The sequence below is a fragment of the Teleopsis dalmanni genome, chromosome 1 (genome assembly GCF_002237135.1).
Source record: "Teleopsis dalmanni isolate 2A chromosome 1, ASM223713v2, whole genome shotgun sequence".
Taxonomy (NCBI): domain Eukaryota; kingdom Metazoa; phylum Arthropoda; class Insecta; order Diptera; family Diopsidae; genus Teleopsis; species Teleopsis dalmanni.
Window position 1 is genome coordinate 90600225 of NC_051846.1, and position 20382 is coordinate 90620606.

The 20382-nt window shown below is 30.7% G+C and overlaps 2 protein-coding genes across 3 annotated transcripts; one reads left to right on the plus strand and one right to left on the minus strand.

The window, feature by feature from the left end:
* Positions 1 to 2389: 2389 nt before the first annotated feature.
* On the plus strand, positions 2390 to 14131 carry LOC119670881 (solute carrier family 22 member 3). Of its 2 annotated transcripts, none has more exons than XM_038081315.1 (6): positions 2390 to 2850; positions 12320 to 12557; positions 12624 to 12727; positions 12805 to 13574; positions 13650 to 13831; positions 13888 to 14131. In XM_038081315.1, the coding sequence occupies exons 1-6, from the start codon at positions 2657 to 2659 to the stop codon at positions 14059 to 14061; spliced, it is 1662 nt and encodes a 553-aa protein (XP_037937243.1). In that variant the 5' UTR covers positions 2390 to 2656; the 3' UTR covers positions 14062 to 14131. The 2 variants fall into 2 exon arrangements, with proteins under 2 accessions (XP_037937243.1, XP_037937244.1); XM_038081316.1 differs by having other exon boundaries at positions 2736 to 2850; positions 12334 to 12557.
* A 2669-nt stretch (positions 14132 to 16800) lies between these two features.
* On the minus strand, positions 16801 to 20319 carry LOC119670884 (DNA polymerase eta). Its single transcript, XM_038081319.1, has 4 exons — positions 19850 to 20319; positions 19520 to 19787; positions 18956 to 19452; positions 16801 to 18855 (listed from the first exon to the last, which is right to left on the minus strand). The coding sequence occupies exons 1-4, from the start codon at positions 20023 to 20025 to the stop codon at positions 16932 to 16934; spliced, it is 2865 nt and encodes a 954-aa protein (XP_037937247.1). The 5' UTR covers positions 20026 to 20319; the 3' UTR covers positions 16801 to 16931.
* Positions 20320 to 20382: the final 63 nt, after the last annotated feature.

Below are 20382 nucleotides of genomic sequence, written 5' to 3' on the forward strand. Positions count from 1 at the left end.
ACTAAACAATGGTTTGAATCAACTGTAAAAAATAGGCGAAATAGATTGTTTTAGGGACCGAATACATTTTGTACACCAACGAGATAAGAACAACAAAATCATACCTAACGACATCGTCCGTGATGTTAAAGTGAGCTCTTCGGTAGAATTCGGAAATAAAACACATATTTTAAACAAGGTATTGGATATCGTTCTAAATCATTATCTGATACCTTAACTTGGAATAAATATTTTACATATTCTTGAGATTTTTTGTTTAAAAAAATTATATTATGCTATGTACATATATGCAAGAATGTCATATTCTTGATAGAATTGAACGCTTAAATTTTTAATACAAATTCAAATTTTCATCGAAATTCAAAAATTTTTTATTGGGCACGTTTTATTAAATCTCTATTAATTTTTTTATAGCCATTCGATGAGAACCTTTCATACATGTCAATAAACTGAAAACAATCAAATAAAACAATTTGTATACGTTAAACAATGTTCTAGACAAATGCAAAAAATAGCGATACAATTAGATTATTTAACCAATTAAATTATATTTATTTTTGCTTTAAATTTGTAATCGCAATGAACAAGTTCAATTGCTATTCTTACTTTAATTTGCCATTTCTGATAATTAAATTGCTAGTTAAACAATTACAAATGAATGAAAAAAAAATGTGAATGATTGTTCTCTTGCAAATGACAAAGCAACACGTTTTTTTTGCACCCTACAATTGGCACTTCATTAATCAGTTCAGAGATATATTTGACATTGTATGACTCATCAGAAAATTAAGAATTCAGATCTTTGTATCTTAAATAGAATCAGTAGAAAAATACCGGATTATCAAATTATTCAACATCTAAGCATCACCATCTCACACCGACCTAGTATTTAGACACCTTTTTGGATTGGATCTAACACCCTAACTAGTATCCAATAAATACAAATTTATAGTTTTTATTTTTACTTAGGAACAAAAAAAATTTGTAGAAAATAATATATTAATTTGGGTAGTTTTAAATAATCTAATTATTTTTAGATTTGAGAAATACTGTATTTAAATTTTTCCTTCCCTAATTATAAGTACTTAATATTTTAACTGGCAATTGTTTCATATCACAGTAAGGATCATATTAGCTTTTCTCTAGATATAGTTCTGGACGTTGTGCAGAAAGCTTTAAAGAGCTTTGTGCAATAAATAGTGAAATTGGTACAACAGGAATCTTCTGGTCGCAGTACCGACTGTTGGGCGATTTCACGTCAAAACTTTTAATAATAAAATAATAAAAAAGAGTCATAGATATGCCACATAGTTATATCATATAGATTTGTCACATATCAATGCTAAGTAAGTAAATAAGTATGTATGTTAGTGGATGCACACATAAAGATATTTGTGAACTGTACTATATGGTATATGTATATGCAAAAACTGGTTCCTTAGTGTAATCAGTGAAAACAACGTCTTTGACTGGAAATCCTTTTGTGTTGACTTTTCTTAGTCAGCCTTTTTAATGTACGTACCGCCCCATATAAACAATCAGGGAATTTTAAACCAGGAAATTATTTCCTGCATTTATGCCATTTAGTTTGGAAGCTGACTACATGTTGTTTATATATAAAACAATATACAATCATAATCATTTTTAAAACACAGATACATATCGTCAGATGCATTTAAACTATTGTGCAATTCAAATCAGATCACTAGTATATTAGATATATATATTATAATAAATATATATTACTGCAATTTGCAGCAACCCCAGTAAATTCGTACATATATTTTATTTAATAATAATATATTTTTTTATTAAAATTATTTTATTATTATAAATTGAAAATAATAAAATAAACTAAAGTACGTCCTAATAAGTAATGCTTTCAATCTATAATTTTTCGATTTATTACTACATCTAAAGTATACACGACATCACACGACATTAAGTATCGGTGAATGTAGTTTCAGTGTACACAGGTGTCAAATCGGTTGTTTACCTTAAATAATATCTCTAAGTAGGTCGTAAACACTTATAAGCTTTTATGTGCTTATACTTGAATTATTATAGTCAAAAAAAAATCAATGTGGATTTATTATTAATTTAATTTGAGTTTGAATATGCACTAATTAAGTATATCAAGTGGTTTTTATTTTAATTTTGAACTTGAAAGACCGAATATAGTGTATCGATTACAATGTTTAAGATATGACTATATTGTGTTATATATTATAATTGCTAAATCTGTCTTCACCTTATCATCTATTATTATCAATCTTTTTCGACGAGATAAAGCTAATCAGGTCACTTAAATAATTCCGAAACATTTATCACAACCGGAATCAATCGGCTTCAAGACGAAGCGCCGGTAAAGTACTGGTGAGTAAGTTGTTGTCAGTGCTCCAACACACTTTGTACCTCACAGTTCAATTTGGAAGTCGGAGTGCAACGGTTCGGTGATCGTCGCTTGCACAATTTATAATCGCGCCATACTGATCGCTATTAATCTTACTACTGCGTGTACTAGCCTTTATAATTTGTTCTCGCGTGTGCTAATGTGATATGAGATAATTTAATTTGATTTGTTTGGATCATAAAAAAAGTTAATTTTAAGTTTCACAATCGTAGTTGTTTATCGCTGATTTAATAACGAACAAAGATGTCCAATCAGACTAACAATGCCGACTCATTGGAACCCGATAAGGATGAATTGACTTTGGACTCGATTTTGATCCGTATAGGCCAGTTTGGAAAATTTCAATTAATTGTGTTTTTACTCATCTGTGTTCCGATGTTGTTTAATGCAATTTTCTCGGTGACGTATGTCTTCACAGCTAGCAGCGTCGTGCATAGGTAACTTTTGGCATTTATTCTATTTTATCACTTATTTTTGTTAGACGATACATTTGGCTAACTCTTTGCGGTTTTCTTGACATTAATTTTAGAACACTATCTTTTTTGTAAAAAATGAGCAGTTTTTAAGTGAATTTAGTTAGAACTAACCTTTAGTAAGTTTTTTGATGTAATTAAACATTTTAAGCAAAATATATATAAATTTGTTATTTAAAAGTTATTATATATATATGTTATATTATATATGTTATTAAATATTATTTAAAATATATAATAACATGTAAGGTATACTGATATATATAACTATAAGATAATTGTTGGTACTGAAACTCAAAACGATCGGTTTAGATAAATTTACACCTGTTTTTCAATTAAAAATTAAACAACTCAGCTAAATATGATTAATTAGCTTAGATTTTTGTATATGTATATCAAGCAAATGAAAGATTCCGTTCTAAAAACATCTTTTAAATAATTATATATATATGTCTATGAGAAGAGAAGTGTATTTAGGCATTTACTTGTTATTTATTTGGAAAAGCTGAAGCTAGATTTTTTGTTATTTTTGAATAATTTCTGAATCATCGACTTCAATGTTTTTGAACACTTTAATTATACAAATAATAACAATAAGAAGAAATCACGCGACGAAGTTATCAATTTGGGCATAGGTTAATGCGCATCTCATAAGATTTTAATATTTAAATCACTTGCAGGCCGCATTTAAAGCTTTTGTTATTCAACTGTGACAATCCATTGAAATGCGATTTGTCAAATAAAATGTTTATGTTCCTCAGATCAATAAACCAAACTCCAATTCCATTGTTAATAATTCATAAATCTACTTTTAGATACAAAAGCTTTCACTTTTTTCCAAATAGTGGGTAATTAATGAATCACTAATTAACATTTCTAATTAAGCAGAGCGTAATTAAGGTACTTGTCTTTACGTTCGACATATTTTATTTATTTATCCTTCTAGTTGTTTTTACAAAAACATTTAACACTTAATTTAAATTTAACATTTAAAATTTACAATGTACTTGTATTCTGTATCTCATCGATTCTTTATGTACATTAAAATATATCGTAATTCAATTATAATATAGTCAATAATGATATTATTACAGCCTCAATTTTATAAATCTTACAATTATTTTCACTACACAAATAAACTTTTAAAAATAATATAATAAAATAATAAATAAATAAATAATAAATTATATATAAATATAAATGTATAAAAAATATACATAAATAAATAAAGTAAACAATAAATTATAAATATAAACATTATAAATTGATAATAAATAAATATAATAAATTTGTCAGACTCCCTCTTTAATGTATTTTCAACATACCATACATTCAAAAACCAAGACTAAAGGCCAATGTTTAGAAAAATTTATTTCCCAATATGCATCTATTTGTTTCAACAAAAATTGATCTCTCGGTTCTTGAGCCGTTCTGAAGTCCTATGCAACGAAACTTTTTGACAAGGAGAATAAACAATAATCCGAATAGTCATGGAAACCACTCACCAATGAACAATTATTGAGAGACAACGTTTCCATTCTCGACCCTGTTGTGACATTCACCATCACCGGATGCAAACAAGATAAACGCCTCAAAAGGGGTCCATTTTGCACATCAAATTCAGTATTAAAATATAACACAGCTCTTGCTAGTATATTCAAGGAAACTCTTCTTCGTGAATGAATGAAGAGTCCGCAGGTAAACGTCTTTCGAAACCTTGAGTAAATAAAATAATCAAAAAAGTAGAGGGTGTTGTGTTGATGACATCTACATTACTCACAAGTCTATTCGCTTGAATTCATAATCATTTAGATTAAAGAACTAAATATTCTTCAAGAATTATATCACAAGTAGGCGTTCTTAAATCAACTAACCTCACAATCATTTATGTTGACGCAGTTGATATGAGCACAAAATGGGAGCTACAACCGCGTCAAAATTGTGTCAAAGGCACCCAAAACTCTATGTAATACTCATTATTTTCTTCGCTATTCGTGGTTATTTGTTTCACGAATTGATTTAAGGGAGATAAAAAAAAATTAAAAACAGCTGAGAGAAAATTCGGTCATAAAGAGGAAATATTTGCGAGTATGAGTAAAGAAAACTCAGTTTTTCAGGCTGAAGTACACGCAATTGAACTATGTCTCAGGGTATATAAAGGTAAACCCGTCACAGGAAAAAACATATATATCTTTTCTGACAGTAAATCGGCACTCCTGGCACTACGCTCACCTCGAGTAACCTCAAAAATAGTGTGGGAATGCCATCTACTTCTCAAAGACATTGCTGAAAGGAACAGAGTCCACTTAATATGGATTCCAGGGCACAGCGGTTTTGAGGGAAACGAAAAAGCAGATGAACTAGCGAGAAAAGGGGCGGCCTCATACTATATTGGGCCACAACCATTCTGCGGTCCTTCGTGGAGCTTTTTTAAACTTAAAACTAATGAATGGCTGGAAAGAGCAGCTCAGAATGATTGCGATAATACAATTACCTGCAGACAAGCAAAAGAATCCATGCCGTTTCGATCAAAAGCCAGAACTAGGGAGCTACTTATGCTGAACAGAAGTAGCATCCGACTTGTCACAGGTTTTCTAACTAGACACTGCGGAGTTAAAAAACATTTATTGAATCTAGGTATTACTGGAGACGATAGCTGTAGACTTTGTTACGAAGAAGAGGAAACAGCAGAACACATATTGTGTCACTGTGATGGTCTTGCAAGACTCAGACTTCGCTACTTATCCATTGCCTATTCGCTTATAACGGAATAAGGCAACATCTCTCCAAAGGACATACTGGCATTCTTAACTGCTACTCGTCTATGGAACTGAAGTGGGTATGTCACAATAATCCTCAAGGATGCAGTGACGCGGTGACTACTTCCCAACCGATCTTTTGAAAAAAAAAAAAAAAAATATTCGGTCATGAGAGTCGAGACATGAGAGTCTCGTCACTTAGTCAAAGTAATGAAGTACATACTAGAAATATAAAAAATAGTAAAAATTAGAAATTGACGAACTGATATGACACTCTCCATAACATTCATTTTCGTCATACACCGTAAGAGCCAATTTTGACGTGCCCATGTCACTCTACATAACACGGGCCTTAAGGGTATTCGTTTTGCGTTGATTGAACTCGTAAAGCAAAATGCATGGAGTGATCTAAAACGACATACAATGAAACGCTTATCAAAAGTGTTTCAATGATTGGAAAAAATACTTAGTTATTCCTATCAGACTTGTGTACATACCTATATTCTATAGATCGACTATAGATGTCTGGTTCTTTTTTAAGAGAATATTTGTAATTGTAAATGGGATTTTTTTATTGGATTATATTCAATTCTAAAGAATTATAAATTGAAAGAAAATTTAATTAATTTATGTGCAATTAAATAATTAAAAAGTAGTTATAATCTCTTGGTCCGTGATTGTAATTTTTCATTTTTCTTGAAACTTATACACGTATGTATATATAGCCGTAGGTGTACATACAAATGTAATTTACATGTAAATATAAATTACGTTTGTTTTTTTATAAAATATTCTAACCACAATTTTAGAATTTATTAGTTTATATATATGTATGTAATGTATGTGCATTAATACTTTTTCACATATTACATACATAAATCTTGATAGATGAAGGGGAATATTTACAAATGAGAAATATTTCTGTTCATATTCAACATGAATGAAATCCCGTTTGTATATGAAATTATTCAAGTTGTTAGAAACGTAAATGTGAAAATATTTTTAATTATTAATTACCGTCACAAAAATGTTCTAAAGTTAATCACTGTAAGATATTAAAAAGAAACAAGATACTACAGGTCCCCTACATACCTTCTCCAGTGTGCATGTCATGCATGCACTATAACAAATGACATAATGCACAATTTTTAATTATAAAAAGTTGCTAAAATATTAAAAATTATTACTATTCAACATTTTTCACACAAGATAAAACTACTAGATAGTGGATGCAACCAGCTATAAATTTTTGAAGCCTTTACACAGCACAGTATTATTAAAAGATTAATAAGACATTGGTTTTTCTATACTAGCAATCGTTATATATCGGTATCGAAGATCGATTTTGGGTTTGAAATTTTATTTTGATTTGATTTGCACAATTAATTCGACTCAATTTGTCCATCCACCATCGGTGCCCATTAGTCTGCTGTTGATTGATGCAGTCTATGTTACTGTTACTAACATAGCCATGTTAAATTAATGTTAATGTAATCGTATGCGTACTCTACTATTTACGACTGAGTAATGTATTTATGCTACGCACAAAAAAAGCAGAAACGCGTGTATTAAAAACTGATAATGAATTTATCTTATTTTTATTTTATTTTTTTCTAATTTTTATCTTAAAAAAACTTGTTATTAAAAATATTTTTGTAAATCTACGAAAGCTGAATTTTATTAGCCAATTTATATAAACTTTACTGCAGACCTTCAAGTCGCGAAACTCTTTAAAAACAAAATTAGCTTTCAAAATTTTACAAATACTTGATTAGCAATTTTTAATTATTTATACATAAATATTAAATTGAATTATTTATTATATCAAATCATATATTACAGTCGCATAATTTTATTTTTGATTAGAAAAATAAATTTTAAGCAATCAAATCATTAAAATATGATTATATGATATGCACATTGTGATTGTTGTAATAAATATCATGTTATTTTAGTATTGTAATAACATATGATGTTATTAGTTTAAGAACCAGAACTATCATTTTAGTTTCCTTTAAGATCAAGAAATAGACATTTTAGATTTAGTTTATGCTAATAATACAGAAAATAATTATAGCAGCCAAGACCCCTCCCGCTCCAGAAACTAAAACGGATTCGAGCGCTATAAATTTATTTCTATAACCCATACTTCTCAGTACTATTCAGTACTAATTCTTTCTATTATGTTCTTGATATTATTGTTTATCGGATAAAATAGTCTTATATAGTATATGTATTTTAATATAATAATTGAAATGAAATTAATTTTATAATCTAAGTACTACTACATAAATTCTTGACTCCTAAGTAGAGTATAGAGACTTAACAACTTATAATAATATTGTTTAATGTTTTAATAAGTTAAGAATGTAATTTTCTGAAAGTTACTCAATTTTTATAATTTTCTTTAATTTAATTTAACTAAAAATTAAACATACAAAATCAAATTAAAAACTAATAGAATGCATTGACTATTTTGTTGGATCAACCTGGGGTAAATTTTACACATGTGTATGTGTATGCGTATGTACAGGAATTGATGACTCATCACCTTAACTATATTTTACCTAACATATGAACGTGTTTTATATTTTACCTATTATTCTTATTCACACTAAGAATAATTGAATACGTGTCTAAGAATAATTGATGGATCTAATGTCTTTCTATCTGCTTGTGTTTATCAGGTTTCGCTGTGTTTTTACGTTGAGTGTTGGGTTATTTCACGATCGTTCATGTATTTTTCGACTGAATCGACTCTCAGTTCTCTATGGATATGTACCACGGGCGTTAACCAATATTCTTAAGGTGATATATTGCCTTCATTGAAGATATTTTCATGTGGAGTTTGGCGCTTGGCAGACCGCAATACTACCATACAGTAGTCCTCGTTTTATGTTCTGGTTGTATATGTTGACTCTATTCTTCATGTTGAGCTTTTTGCTGCTGCTGAGCGGGTGGAGGGAGTACAATATTTGGACAATTTGAGTTTGTTTGGACTTGAAGTGTGTCTTCTAAGAGTATCTGTTGTCAAAAGTTACACCTAGGTATTTGAGAGTATCGACCCACTCTATTTTTTGTTCATCTACCTTTAGTCTTCTGGGTGTTGGCGGCACATCCTGCTAAGGAAAATTGCCGGTGTCTTCTCTGCATTCAGCTTTATATTCCCCTTTTTAAAATACTGGGCGAGCACATCAATGTGTCCCTGTATGGTGTTAGTGACATTGCAGACTATTTTGTCTGAGTCTATGTGTTTGTATGTATATATATTATACAGCTTAAGAATGGAAAAAAAATTGCGATTATTTAGTTTTTGTAATTTTAGTTTAATTACAAAGGCACATTATTATAAAACAAAATATAATGACGATCACTTTAAAACCGATTATGGCAAACAATTTTCTTAATAGAAAATATAATATAATAACATAAATAATTATAAAAAAATTTATATAAATAATTAGAAAAAATATTATTTTTTCAGTATTATATTATTTCTACCACTGAAATTATCGTGACACTTCCTATTATTAAACCCCATTAGCACATTATTATAGGGATATTTTCGATTCTTTGAAAAAAGGCACATTTGAAGAGTTAATTGCTTTAGTGTAAACTTACTGTTATAGTGTAAACGTATGACCACATACTTTATTGTGAATAGCACTGCACTACACTCCTTTAAAGCTATGCAATCAAAGTCAATTACAATATTTCGAAATATAGAAGTCTTCAGTCAAAGATAGCAAAATCAACATTAACCTGACAAATTTATTGCAACTACAAAGTCTAATATATATAGAGTAAATCCAAGGTAAAACTAAATTGATTAAAAGAGCGAATGAAATCATTTAGTTACAACAATAAGAGGCAGATGTTGTATTTATCAGCGCTGCAAATATAATTGGAACTACTCGAAAAGTTGAGCATTATCACTGTGTCTACATGGGCTAAACTTTGGCAAGATTCTTACATTCACTCTCATTTTTTCAGTAAAACACGCAAATTTTGTTGTTCGAAAATTCAATTCGAAAATAATACGTACTTGCATTCACATATAAAAATTGTACCTAGCCAGTGTAGACGCATGGTAGAGTGATGTATGATAATGCTTTATGTTCGAACAACAATTGTTCGAATATCTTTGAACATTTTTACACGTTTGAAGTGCTAGATTAATATATTTCCCTTACTCGAGCAGTGATGATGCTCGAACTCTTTGAAGCGCTAACGCTCATAGATAGAAGAAGGAATATGTGTTATGAAAATTATTTATATAAATGAAAATATTTATATAAATGAATATATGAAATTTAATCAAAAATTAATTTTGTAAGAATTTAATTTAAAAGTAACTAAATTTAGGTACAACCGCCCTACGTCCTGTCAAGAAAAGGACTGCAAGAAAAATAACAAAGTTAGCCTTCAAAGACTTTATATGAATATATATTGGTTTAAACACTGCACTTAACTTTTTAGAGCCCTTATATCAAATATTGTTTAGAATTAATGTTTTAAATATATTTAATAAATTATGTAATTATATTTTGTACTTATTAAATTCGATTAATTCCTTTTTCTGTATTTCTTTAGAAAGTCTATAATCCATTATGTTTTGTTAGAATAATGTATAGCATGTTCCATGTACTACCAGTATTTGTTATTTTATGAATATATGATCGCATTTAGGTGATTGCTGCCCACTTCTTTGTAACGCAATTAAAATTTACATAAACCTTAAATTTACTAGTATGTATTTGCATATTTGATGCAACTCTTTATTTATTTATAAATATCACTTCTAAGCAATTTCCTATACTTAAAAATACCTAATTACATATGTATCTAACAGATGCAATAAAATGTATTTATTAGTTTGAATAATTGATGTATCTCAACAGCGATATAACTCAATTAAAAACCCATTATGAATTTTTTTCCATTTAAATTTTAACTGCTATTGCAGTTAAATTAAATTCACTGTAATAATAATTTTATTTAGTATTGCTAATGCAATTAAAGCTTTTAATAAAAACCTTATAAAAAACTATAAATAAGAATATTTAAATATATTCAGCTTTTAATTGTAAACCCATAATTGACGCTTATTTACATCTAAATTGATTATAGCTATATATAAAATATTATAGGAATTTAAAATTTGTATGTAAATTATTTATAATAATATTAATCTAATACTGGATTCACAGGAAAGTTTCGTTTGTAATTTCAGCTGTCAAAAATTTTCCTTTTGCATTGAAAGCAACAACAATTGACAGCTAAAATTACAAATAAAACTCCTGTGTGAATCCACCATAAATCACATGAGGAAAGCATATCACATTTGTTCTATCCGCACTTTACGTCCCTCTATGGGAGGCTCGAGTATCTAATTTCGTAATTCCATAAAAGCCACAATGAACTTGAAGAGTTCTTTCTAATAGATTCTTATGTTTTCAAATAACAAGAAATAATATATGAAAATTTGAAGGTAATGCATATATAACATATTAAAGTAGATTAAAGATAAAAACATGTCTCAAAAGTAGTTTGTTTGAACTCAAGGCGCTACACGAGAACTAGACGGAATGAAATTTAAAAAAGTGATTAGAATAAGTAAGCGAAGAAAATGAAAGGAACTTCTAAATGACATAAATCATGATGGAAACTTGGATATAAAATAGTAATGAAGAAACTTGGAGTACAATCAGCACTAAGTGAGCTAAAAGAAGTCAAAACTGAACGAATTTGTAAATATCCTGTTTCCAAGCCATGAGATCAGGAGTGACGAAAACGTCATCCAGAGAATATTGATATTTGCATGGAGAGAGAACTTACGAGCTAAAGAACTTCAAAATAATAAAGCATTTGGACGAGATGGTGTGCCAACCGAAGTTTTAATAATAATTACGGAAAATAAACCTCAATTAAAATTAATAATGTAAAGTGCATGTCTTAGAGAGGGAATCTTCCCAGATATATAGAAAGGGTAGAGATTACTGCTTATTGATAAGAGCAAGTGAAACCGATATACTCCAGCAGCAATTAGACCACTGTGTTTGCTAAATACCCCAGAAAAACTCTATGAAAAGCTGATAAAGCCTAAATTAAAATTGGCACAATAAGAGTCATCGCTGAGGAGAGGTCATACACGGGATAGAAAATCGATTCCAAGTACACGCTTTAATAAGCAGATTAATTAAAAGTTACTTAACAAGCCGACAATTAATCTATAAATTGGAACATTTGCAATTATATATATTTTTATAAAACAAAACCAATATAAAACAGGTAAAGATGTTAGCTTTGTCTTTGCTGAAACCTAAATACCCTTAAACCTCTTAAACTTTATTTGAATATATCTAATAAAAACGGGGAAAACTGTTACGATTATTCTGTTTATATGATATAGTTAATATATCTGTTTAAATAGCTATAGGATTTAGTGTTCCGATTTTGTTCAAGCTAACAAATGATCAAATTTCAAACAGCATAATTTCGCATTTGCACAACTTAAAACTTAATTATAATTTTCGTTAGTGAACTGGTACCAATAACCCATTATTCTCGAGAAAATTAGTTTTCCATTGCAGTTGTTTACATGCACTCGCTTACGCATCTTTTTCGATTCAATAATATTCAAATCAAATTTAAATAGCAAAACCTCTCATTAGATGTAATATTCCAGAATGTGACACTGTCGAAAGTAAATATAACGAGGCATGGACTCAATTCACCATACCATCAAAAGATAACGACTTGGACCAATGTAATAAGTACAGAAGCTTATCTTCGAATGATAGTATGGAAGACGATAAATGCTATCCGCAGTATTTCGACAACAGCGAAACAGAAAAATGCAACACCGAAGATTTCATATTTCGGGATAAGGAAGTCACTATTTCAAATGAAGTGAATTACATTGCGCCCATTAATTATATTATATTTAAATAAAATAGTAAAATATATTAATTTCAGTTTGGCATTTATTGTTCAGATGAGTGGAAACTCACACTTGTGGGCACCATGAATAATGTTGGACAATTTTTCGGCATTCCCATTGGCGGTTTCATATCCGATAGGTAAACAAAAGTGACAACACAATAATGGAATATATTATTCTAGTTCTATTATTATATTAACTTAACTTTGTTTGCAGATATGGACGTCGCACATCTCTAGCACTTGGGGGCCTACTAGCTGGAATTGTGGGCATTATACGTTCAGTATCTCCCACATATTTATTTTTCCTAGCATTTGAGTTTTTGGATAACTTTTCATGTAGTGTTCTTTACTCGACTTGTTTTATTGTAGGCATAGAACTTGTGGGTCCCAAGAAGCGTGTTATCGCGTGCAGTTTAATAACTATTTTTTACGCCATTGGTGAAATTATATTGGCTCTTGTTGCGAAGTACTACCAAAATTGGCGTATTATGTTACGCATACTATACATACCGGCATTAGTTCACATTCTCTACTTCTGGATATTGCCAGAAAGTGTGCGTTGGCTACTCAGTCAAGGGAAGGAAGAAGAAGCTAAAAATACTTTAAAACGTGCTGCAAAGGTCAATAAACGCAAACTTTCCGATCATTCACTGGACAAACTTATATTAGCTAATCGGAGTAAACTAGCTTCTTCCACAGATGGAAAATTTCCGATAAAAGAAGCTTTTTCTAATTATTTTTGGCGCATTGCGAATTGTTCGTTCTGTTGGATCGTTAATGTTCTCGTTTATTATGGCATTAGTTTGAATGCAGTGCTTTTGGATGGCGATAAATACAATAATTTCATGTTTATCGCATTAGTGGAAATTCCCGGATTCTTGCTGCCATATGTGACTATGGATCGATTTGGTCGGCGCTATTCTCTATTCGGTTACATGTTAATAAGTGGCTTGTGTTGTTTAGGTACAATTTTTTTGAGCTCAGGTAATTTTATTTTTTATAGTATGCTATAAAAATATTGCCAAACTGATTAATTTTTAATTTTTTTATCTGTTTTAGATGATTTTTACACAAAACTTACATTATTTTTAATCGGAAAAATGACTATTACTGCCAGTTTTCAAGTCTTGTATTTCTTTACATCTGAAATCTTTCCAACTAATATTAGAAACAGCTTGCTTGCTTTTTGTTCCATGATGGGGCGATTTGGTTCTATGATAGCTCCACAGACACCGTTATTGGTAAATAAAAACTAACTTTGTTTATACTTCATTAAATCGTTACCTCCATTTTTCAGGCTAAATACGATAAAAATGCTCCGGCAATACTCTTTGCTACCACTGCCATTGCAAGCGGCTGCTTAGCACTTTTCTTCCCAGAAACAACGAATTTAATCCTACCAACGACGATGCAGGAAGTGAATGAAATTGGCTTAAAGAAACAACCCAAAACAATAAGTACGCCAATGTGACCTGTAGTATTTTATATATTATCTCTCTTCATATATAATAATAATAATAATATACATATAATAATAAACTGTATATATTTTATCGTATATATCATAATCATATCAAATAAAAACTATGTTTTACACAATCTTTTTTGTATTCAAATAAGAGTGCGGACATCATATAAATACCATAGATAAACGATAATATAGGTTTCTTGGTTTTAAGGAACCAATCATTTCGAAATAAAATCATGGCGAATGAGTGACATGAAACAAGAATTCAATGATTATGACTTATATACTTATATAAAAGTCATTGGACACTTTCTATATCGATCTCTCACATTTAGGGATAAACCAAGAGGACTCACATTTGCAAATTAGTTTCCTGTATGCAAACATACTTTTTTTATGAGTACTTAGAAATTCAAGCTTATCTAGTAGTATGTTTCTACTGCTTGTCGTTTATATTGGCATAAGTCAAGTCATAAAACATGGGCATTGTTTAGAGAAAAGAAGGTAAGTGAAGGGATCTTGAAAGCCACGAGTACAGAGTGGGATTATGAAAACACCTAATTGCTTGGCAGGTGCTTGGAAGTATAATTGTAGGATTTAGGAGGGTTGGCTTATGGTGCATGGCAAACAAGACGTCAAAGTAAAGGGTGTTATGCGCTGAAACATCGGGAGGTGGATTATACAACCTTGCGAAGTACAGCCAGGTGGGCGTTAAAAGGTGCTAATCAATGCGTAGAATCTGAACTTTCTTGCAAACGACAGAGTTTGGAAAATGTTACAGTAAGTATTGCACATGTAGTTGTTGGAATTTCAGAAGACCTTATGCTCAAAAAGACGGATTTCTTCCATTTGAGCAGAACGGATTGCAGAATATATGTCGAAGGCATACAAAACTAAGAATGGATAAGCTGCTTGTAGCAGCCCAGCTAAATTTCCAATTAAGCTGGTTGTGCCTTCAAAAGGCATTTTAAGTTGAATATGCCTGAAATTGTCATTTTGAATGGCATATCTTCTATGCGAAACAAAGTTTTGCCATGCTAAATAGGAGTATTATTGAATCCTAGATCAATAAGTAAGGCATGAAAGCTTCTATTGCGATCTCTCTTTTGACAAACGATATTTGTGGCGATGTTCTTAAAGAGACTAAGCTTGATTGAAGATTGGTGAAACTCCTAAGGTGAGCGTTAAACTTATCAGATATTTGATATTAGGTAAATGACCGCATGAAAATAAGCCTGTTATCAGCATACCAAATTTGTTTAACAGGCCTGTGGAAAACTAGATTAAAAAATAGTGGGCCGGCATCAAGGCAGAACTCAGGCGAACACCAGGCAATGTAAAAATTACGGGACAGAGAGGAGACACATCAAATTGTCTGAAAACTATGCTGTCTATGCTTTATAAAGATATCGCAAAATATCGCTTTTTTTGATTACAGTACTGCCATAAGTTATTTTTGTGGAAAAAACAGTTGTTGGTCATTAATCGGTTATTGTTAGTTCCGAGAGGAATAAAATAATAACCACCTCCTATTATTTTTTTGGGAAAAAACTTTTTTAGTACATTACAAACTTTTATGAAATAACATGTTGACAATTTTTTCGCGGTATTGCTGTCGATTTAAGATCTATTTATAAAAAGTTTCCTTTCATCACCATGAAACATATCACCAGCAGTTATGGTGCATCTTTGTAATTGAAAGGATTCAGAAGATGCTTAGAGTTAGTAGAATATAATGATATTCTTCGCCAATAAATAAGGAGCAAAATCTAAATACCAAAAATTACTGCGAAATCTTTAGACGTCTTAGACATCAAAATAGTTTTCCTACTCATTACTTAGCACATAATATTTTATAATACCAGTCAGTAATCACTTAATGGTTTTAGATTCTGTTAAAATAATATTCCCATCATCGACTATATTTGCAATTATTTTTATAAAACTCAAATTAAGCCGTTTGGACTTCTAATCCATACCCATCATGAATACCACTAATGTAGTACTCATTACTGATTGTGTTACTGAGATTATAAGCACAGACGAGAAATAGAATCCTGTCTATATAAAACCGATGAAATTTGTTTGTTTATTGATCAATTAATATTGTTGTTGTTATTATAGTCCACCCTGAAAAACAAGCACATAAAAGGATAAAAAAATCGCCCATCTGTTTTCTTGCCCCAACGCACACACCAATTTAAGTCCAATCGACCTTTGGACTCGTCCCCTTGAAGTAGCTAGGTTTCTTCGACTGGATCCTGGTTAGTTTCAAATTATTCCCACCCCTCCCCTTCCCTCATCACAACACTCATTCCCATCTATTCCATTCCTTATCCGATGTATTCGTCTTGTAATCCTTTCATGTTATCTACTTTCAGGTCCCGGCGGGTTAAAACAACAACAACAACAACATAAAAAATTTACACTATAGGATTAGATGAGAAAAGAAAAGAGATGTAAGGGAATACCAAAGTGATAGGTGGAAAAAGTGAGCCTAAACTAGGTCCAAATCAGACATAAATCAATAGGGCTCAAATTTATGTGTGTGAAAACAAACTAATGACGTCATGGGGATCATCAATATTATCAAGTTGTTTTACTTCAATGATCCATTATAACTAATTAATTACACAGCTCACTGTTACGGAAATATTTAGCAACAAAAAAAAAAATAATACTAACAATAAAATATTATTAAACTCTTGACAATTTATTAAAAAATACAATAAATTTATCTGCCTCTTTATCAAAAAGTACTAGGCTAAGTAATCTTAACAAATATATAAACAAATAAATATGGCACTGCCAAATTTTCAAAATAAAAAAATACTTTTTACAAAAGGAAGCAATTAATTTTTTTTTTAAATATCTTACTGGGAACTTTTTTGTGTAAAAAATGTTGTTATGGATTTATTGGTAGTAGCTTTGTTGGTTGGATTCATAATACTTTTATTTAAACTTTTCCGAGACTGCGTAGGATTTTCCTTTTTTACGATTTCGACAGTACGCACTTCTAGACGATTAATATCTTTCTGTAACGCCTTGGCTATGTGGTAATCATTATGTTCCAATAGCTCACTTTTTCTCACAAACGCGTTACACTCCTTACAGGCGACTTTTTCATTCAATTCATTTTCCAATATAGCTTGTAAACTTGTTGTGGGTTCCTCGGATAAAATGCTTCGCTCATCTTCTCGTTGCTTAATTGTTGTTTTTAGATATTTAGTGATATCCGTTTTGTTTGCTTTTGGGTCTGAAGGTTTCTTTATTTTCTTATTGGCATTACCTGAATTTGAAATCGTCATTTTTGCTTGAATCTCTGTACGATATTCATTTCGCAGTTGTTGACTTAATTCTTGTGCAAAGTGGTGGTCCTTGTGAGTCTGAATTGTTTGATGGTCATCTGGTATTTTAGCCCCGCATTGCTCGCACTTAATATATGACAACAAATCAGGACGTAATTCTGGAATTGCGAATTCTGCATAAATATTTTTGTAATTCAGAGAACTTGTTTGATCACAACCAATATTCTCTTCGGATAGTTTTACTCTTTTAGTTTGCTTTTCAGATATTTCATTTTCAGAACTTTCTTCGTTAGTTACTACATTATCAAATTTATGTATATTATTTTGTGGTTCATTTATCACAAGTTCTATTTCTTGTTCTAAACCATCTAACTCTTCTTGTTCTATAATATTATTAAGAGTATCGTTAGTGCTAGAGTTTTGATTTTGTTGATGTATAGAGCTATGTTCTTCATCGATGTGCTTACCGGCCTCTTTTTTTGTAATCACATTCAAAAAATAACTTGAATCCCCGGATTTAATATTTTTAACGTTATTATTTTCATTACAATTTTCTTCAATCGTCTCTTTTAAAACATTTGTTTCGTTGTTATAACTTTCAACAGAAAGATCGTCTTGTTCATTTAAATCAATGTCGACTGTCGGTAATTCTGAGCGAGTATCTCTGTTATGTTTTTTAGATTGATTAATGAAATCATTATTTTGATCGGTTTTCAAGAAAAAACTTTTTATAGTTACATTCTTATTTTCATTTAAATTTATAGCACCATTTTGGATTTCGTTTTCTTTTGAATCTTGTCCAGCATTTGAAAATTTTGTAATAATATCGTTATTACATTTTTCAGATTGTTTATTAATAGACGAATTATTTACATTATCCTTTCCACTTTTGGCAAAAAAGCTTTTGATCGACGTACCCTGAGAACTCGATACTTTGGCAATTTTACTATCGTTTACATTTTGGGATATATTCCGTTCCTCATTTTCTTCAGTGTAATCTACAGATTTTCTTTTTTTAGCCATTTGATTCGCAAACATTTGCTGCAATTTACTCTGCCCACTTATTATGGTCTCAAATTTACCAACGCTAATGCCTAGAAACTTGATAGGATTGTTTAGAACTGCTTCACTGCCTTTGCGAAAAAATTGTTTTGTGTTGGATTTAATAATATCAAAAGCGTTTTTAGCTATACCATCTCCATCGTAAGTGGTAAGTGGAGCTGAACGTGAACTTGCTATTTCTTCATTATTAAATTCTTGTACAAAACTGACAACCATTTGCTTTGCTTTACGATTATTTTCAATCACATCTTTTTCCAGGCGCTCGTTGATTTCATTACCCAACTCATTTAACCAATGCTTCAATGTGTTGATTCCAGTGATATTGTTCCGTCCTGGAAATTTTTTGCAGCATCCTATGCTCTTAGAATAAAACCGGGGTATGACAGCTTCAAGATCTATACCACGACAAATGTAATATAACCATGATCTACAAAAAAGATAATTTATTTATATTCAAATAAATTTTATATAAAATATTTGCAAAACTTTTATGTAAATAAATAGCATAGATTTGAAAAATTACGAACCCATTTTTTTCATCGAATTTTTTTTGTATTTCTGATTCTGAAAATTGTAATAATTCTCCAAGAAAACGTATTTGTAAACGTTCACAAACGTCTTCGCCAAACTTTCCACCCAATCCTTTAATTTTGCCTAAAGGTAGTGTTTCAAAAAGTCTAGGTATTTCAGACAGCGGTAAAATAGTTTGCTTATTAGGTTTATTTATACCACAAGCCAATTTAGCAAGAATTTTATTATGTGCCACTCCTGCAGAACATTCATAGCCTGTTACAGATTTAACTTCGGCTCTAATTTCGCTTGCAATTGAAGCGCCTATTAAAAGACGTATATCGCTTTGACGTACCGATGGTATATCGTCAGGATTATAAGCAACATTAAATTGATTATCATCCACATACGGGTTCGACAAACGTACAGTAATTTTGTTGATGTATTCCCCAATATGCGCATAGCCAACTGCATAAGTATTTACCAAAATTTGTGGTTGCAATACAAAAGTACCCTGAAAACATTAAAAAATAAATAAATCGAATTTATTATAGGTCCAAAATTAAATAAATCATTCATACATTATTCATTGCTTCAAGCCGATTGTTTACTGATGCAGTTATATCCAAATAAGCTTCATCTACAGAGGCGCGTTCTAGAAGATCAGTGAATTTTTGCAGTACATTTGCAACATCTTTGCCAGCTTCACGATATTTTGTTAAATCAGCTTTTTCTCGTACGTTTGGTACTTTTACGAGTTCAATATCGGGGCACTGCGCTTTGGCCTCGTCGCCTCGCATATGTCGCGTGACTCCTTTTGCCCGAGCAGCGTAGTTAACTGCAATTATACTATCATGCAAAACAGAGGATTAGCCTTACAAATTGCAGCTTTTAATTTGTTATAAACATACCCGCCACCACGCCAGGCATTATATTGCACCACAGCAATGGGCTTTCCTTTAAGTGTTGGGTCCAATTTCTCCTCCACTTGGCAGTAGAAACAATCCATATCAACAAGCAAAATGATCCGATCATATTTATTTTGCATGGAAATAAAATTTCGTGTTGAATTAGTTGGTGCAGCCATATCTTTATCAAAATACTTCAATAAAGTACACAATTCCACTGAATATTACATTTAACAAAAATAAATAAATTTCGTTTTACCGCGCAATATCGAATCAACAATGACAGTTGCGCAGTCTGCGCTGTGTTCGGAAAATTGGCAAGAACAGACACTCGCTTATTACACTTTGTTGTGTGTGTAAAGTGTACTTATAAATTAAGTGTACTTGGTGTCTACACTGGCTAGATTTCGGCAAGATTTTTACGTTCGCAAGCAAATATGTATTTTATCGAATTTTGTCTGTAAACAAAATATTGCATATATTAGTGAAAAAGAAAGAATGTTACAAAAATCTTGGACATTCAATTTTAACCATTT

Coding starts and splice junctions, on each gene's coding strand:
- LOC119670884 (XM_038081319.1), bottom strand. CDS start 20,025: ATGGCTGCACCAACTAATTCAACACGAAATTTTATTTCCATGCAAAAT. Junction 19,788..19,849: donor AATGCCTGGCGTGGTGGCGG/GTATGTTTATAA, acceptor TTTGCATGATAG/TATAATTGCAGTTAACTACG. Junction 18,856..18,955: donor AAATTCGATGAAAAAAATGG/GTTCGTAATTTT, acceptor TCTTTTTTGTAG/ATCATGGTTATATTACATTT.
- LOC119670881 (XM_038081315.1), top strand. CDS start 2,657: ATGTCCAATCAGACTAACAATGCCGACTCATTGGAACCCGATAAGGAT. Junction 13,575..13,649: donor TACAATTTTTTTGAGCTCAG/GTAATTTTATTT, acceptor TATCTGTTTTAG/ATGATTTTTACACAAAACTT. Junction 13,832..13,887: donor CTCCACAGACACCGTTATTG/GTAAATAAAAAC, acceptor TCCATTTTTCAG/GCTAAATACGATAAAAATGC.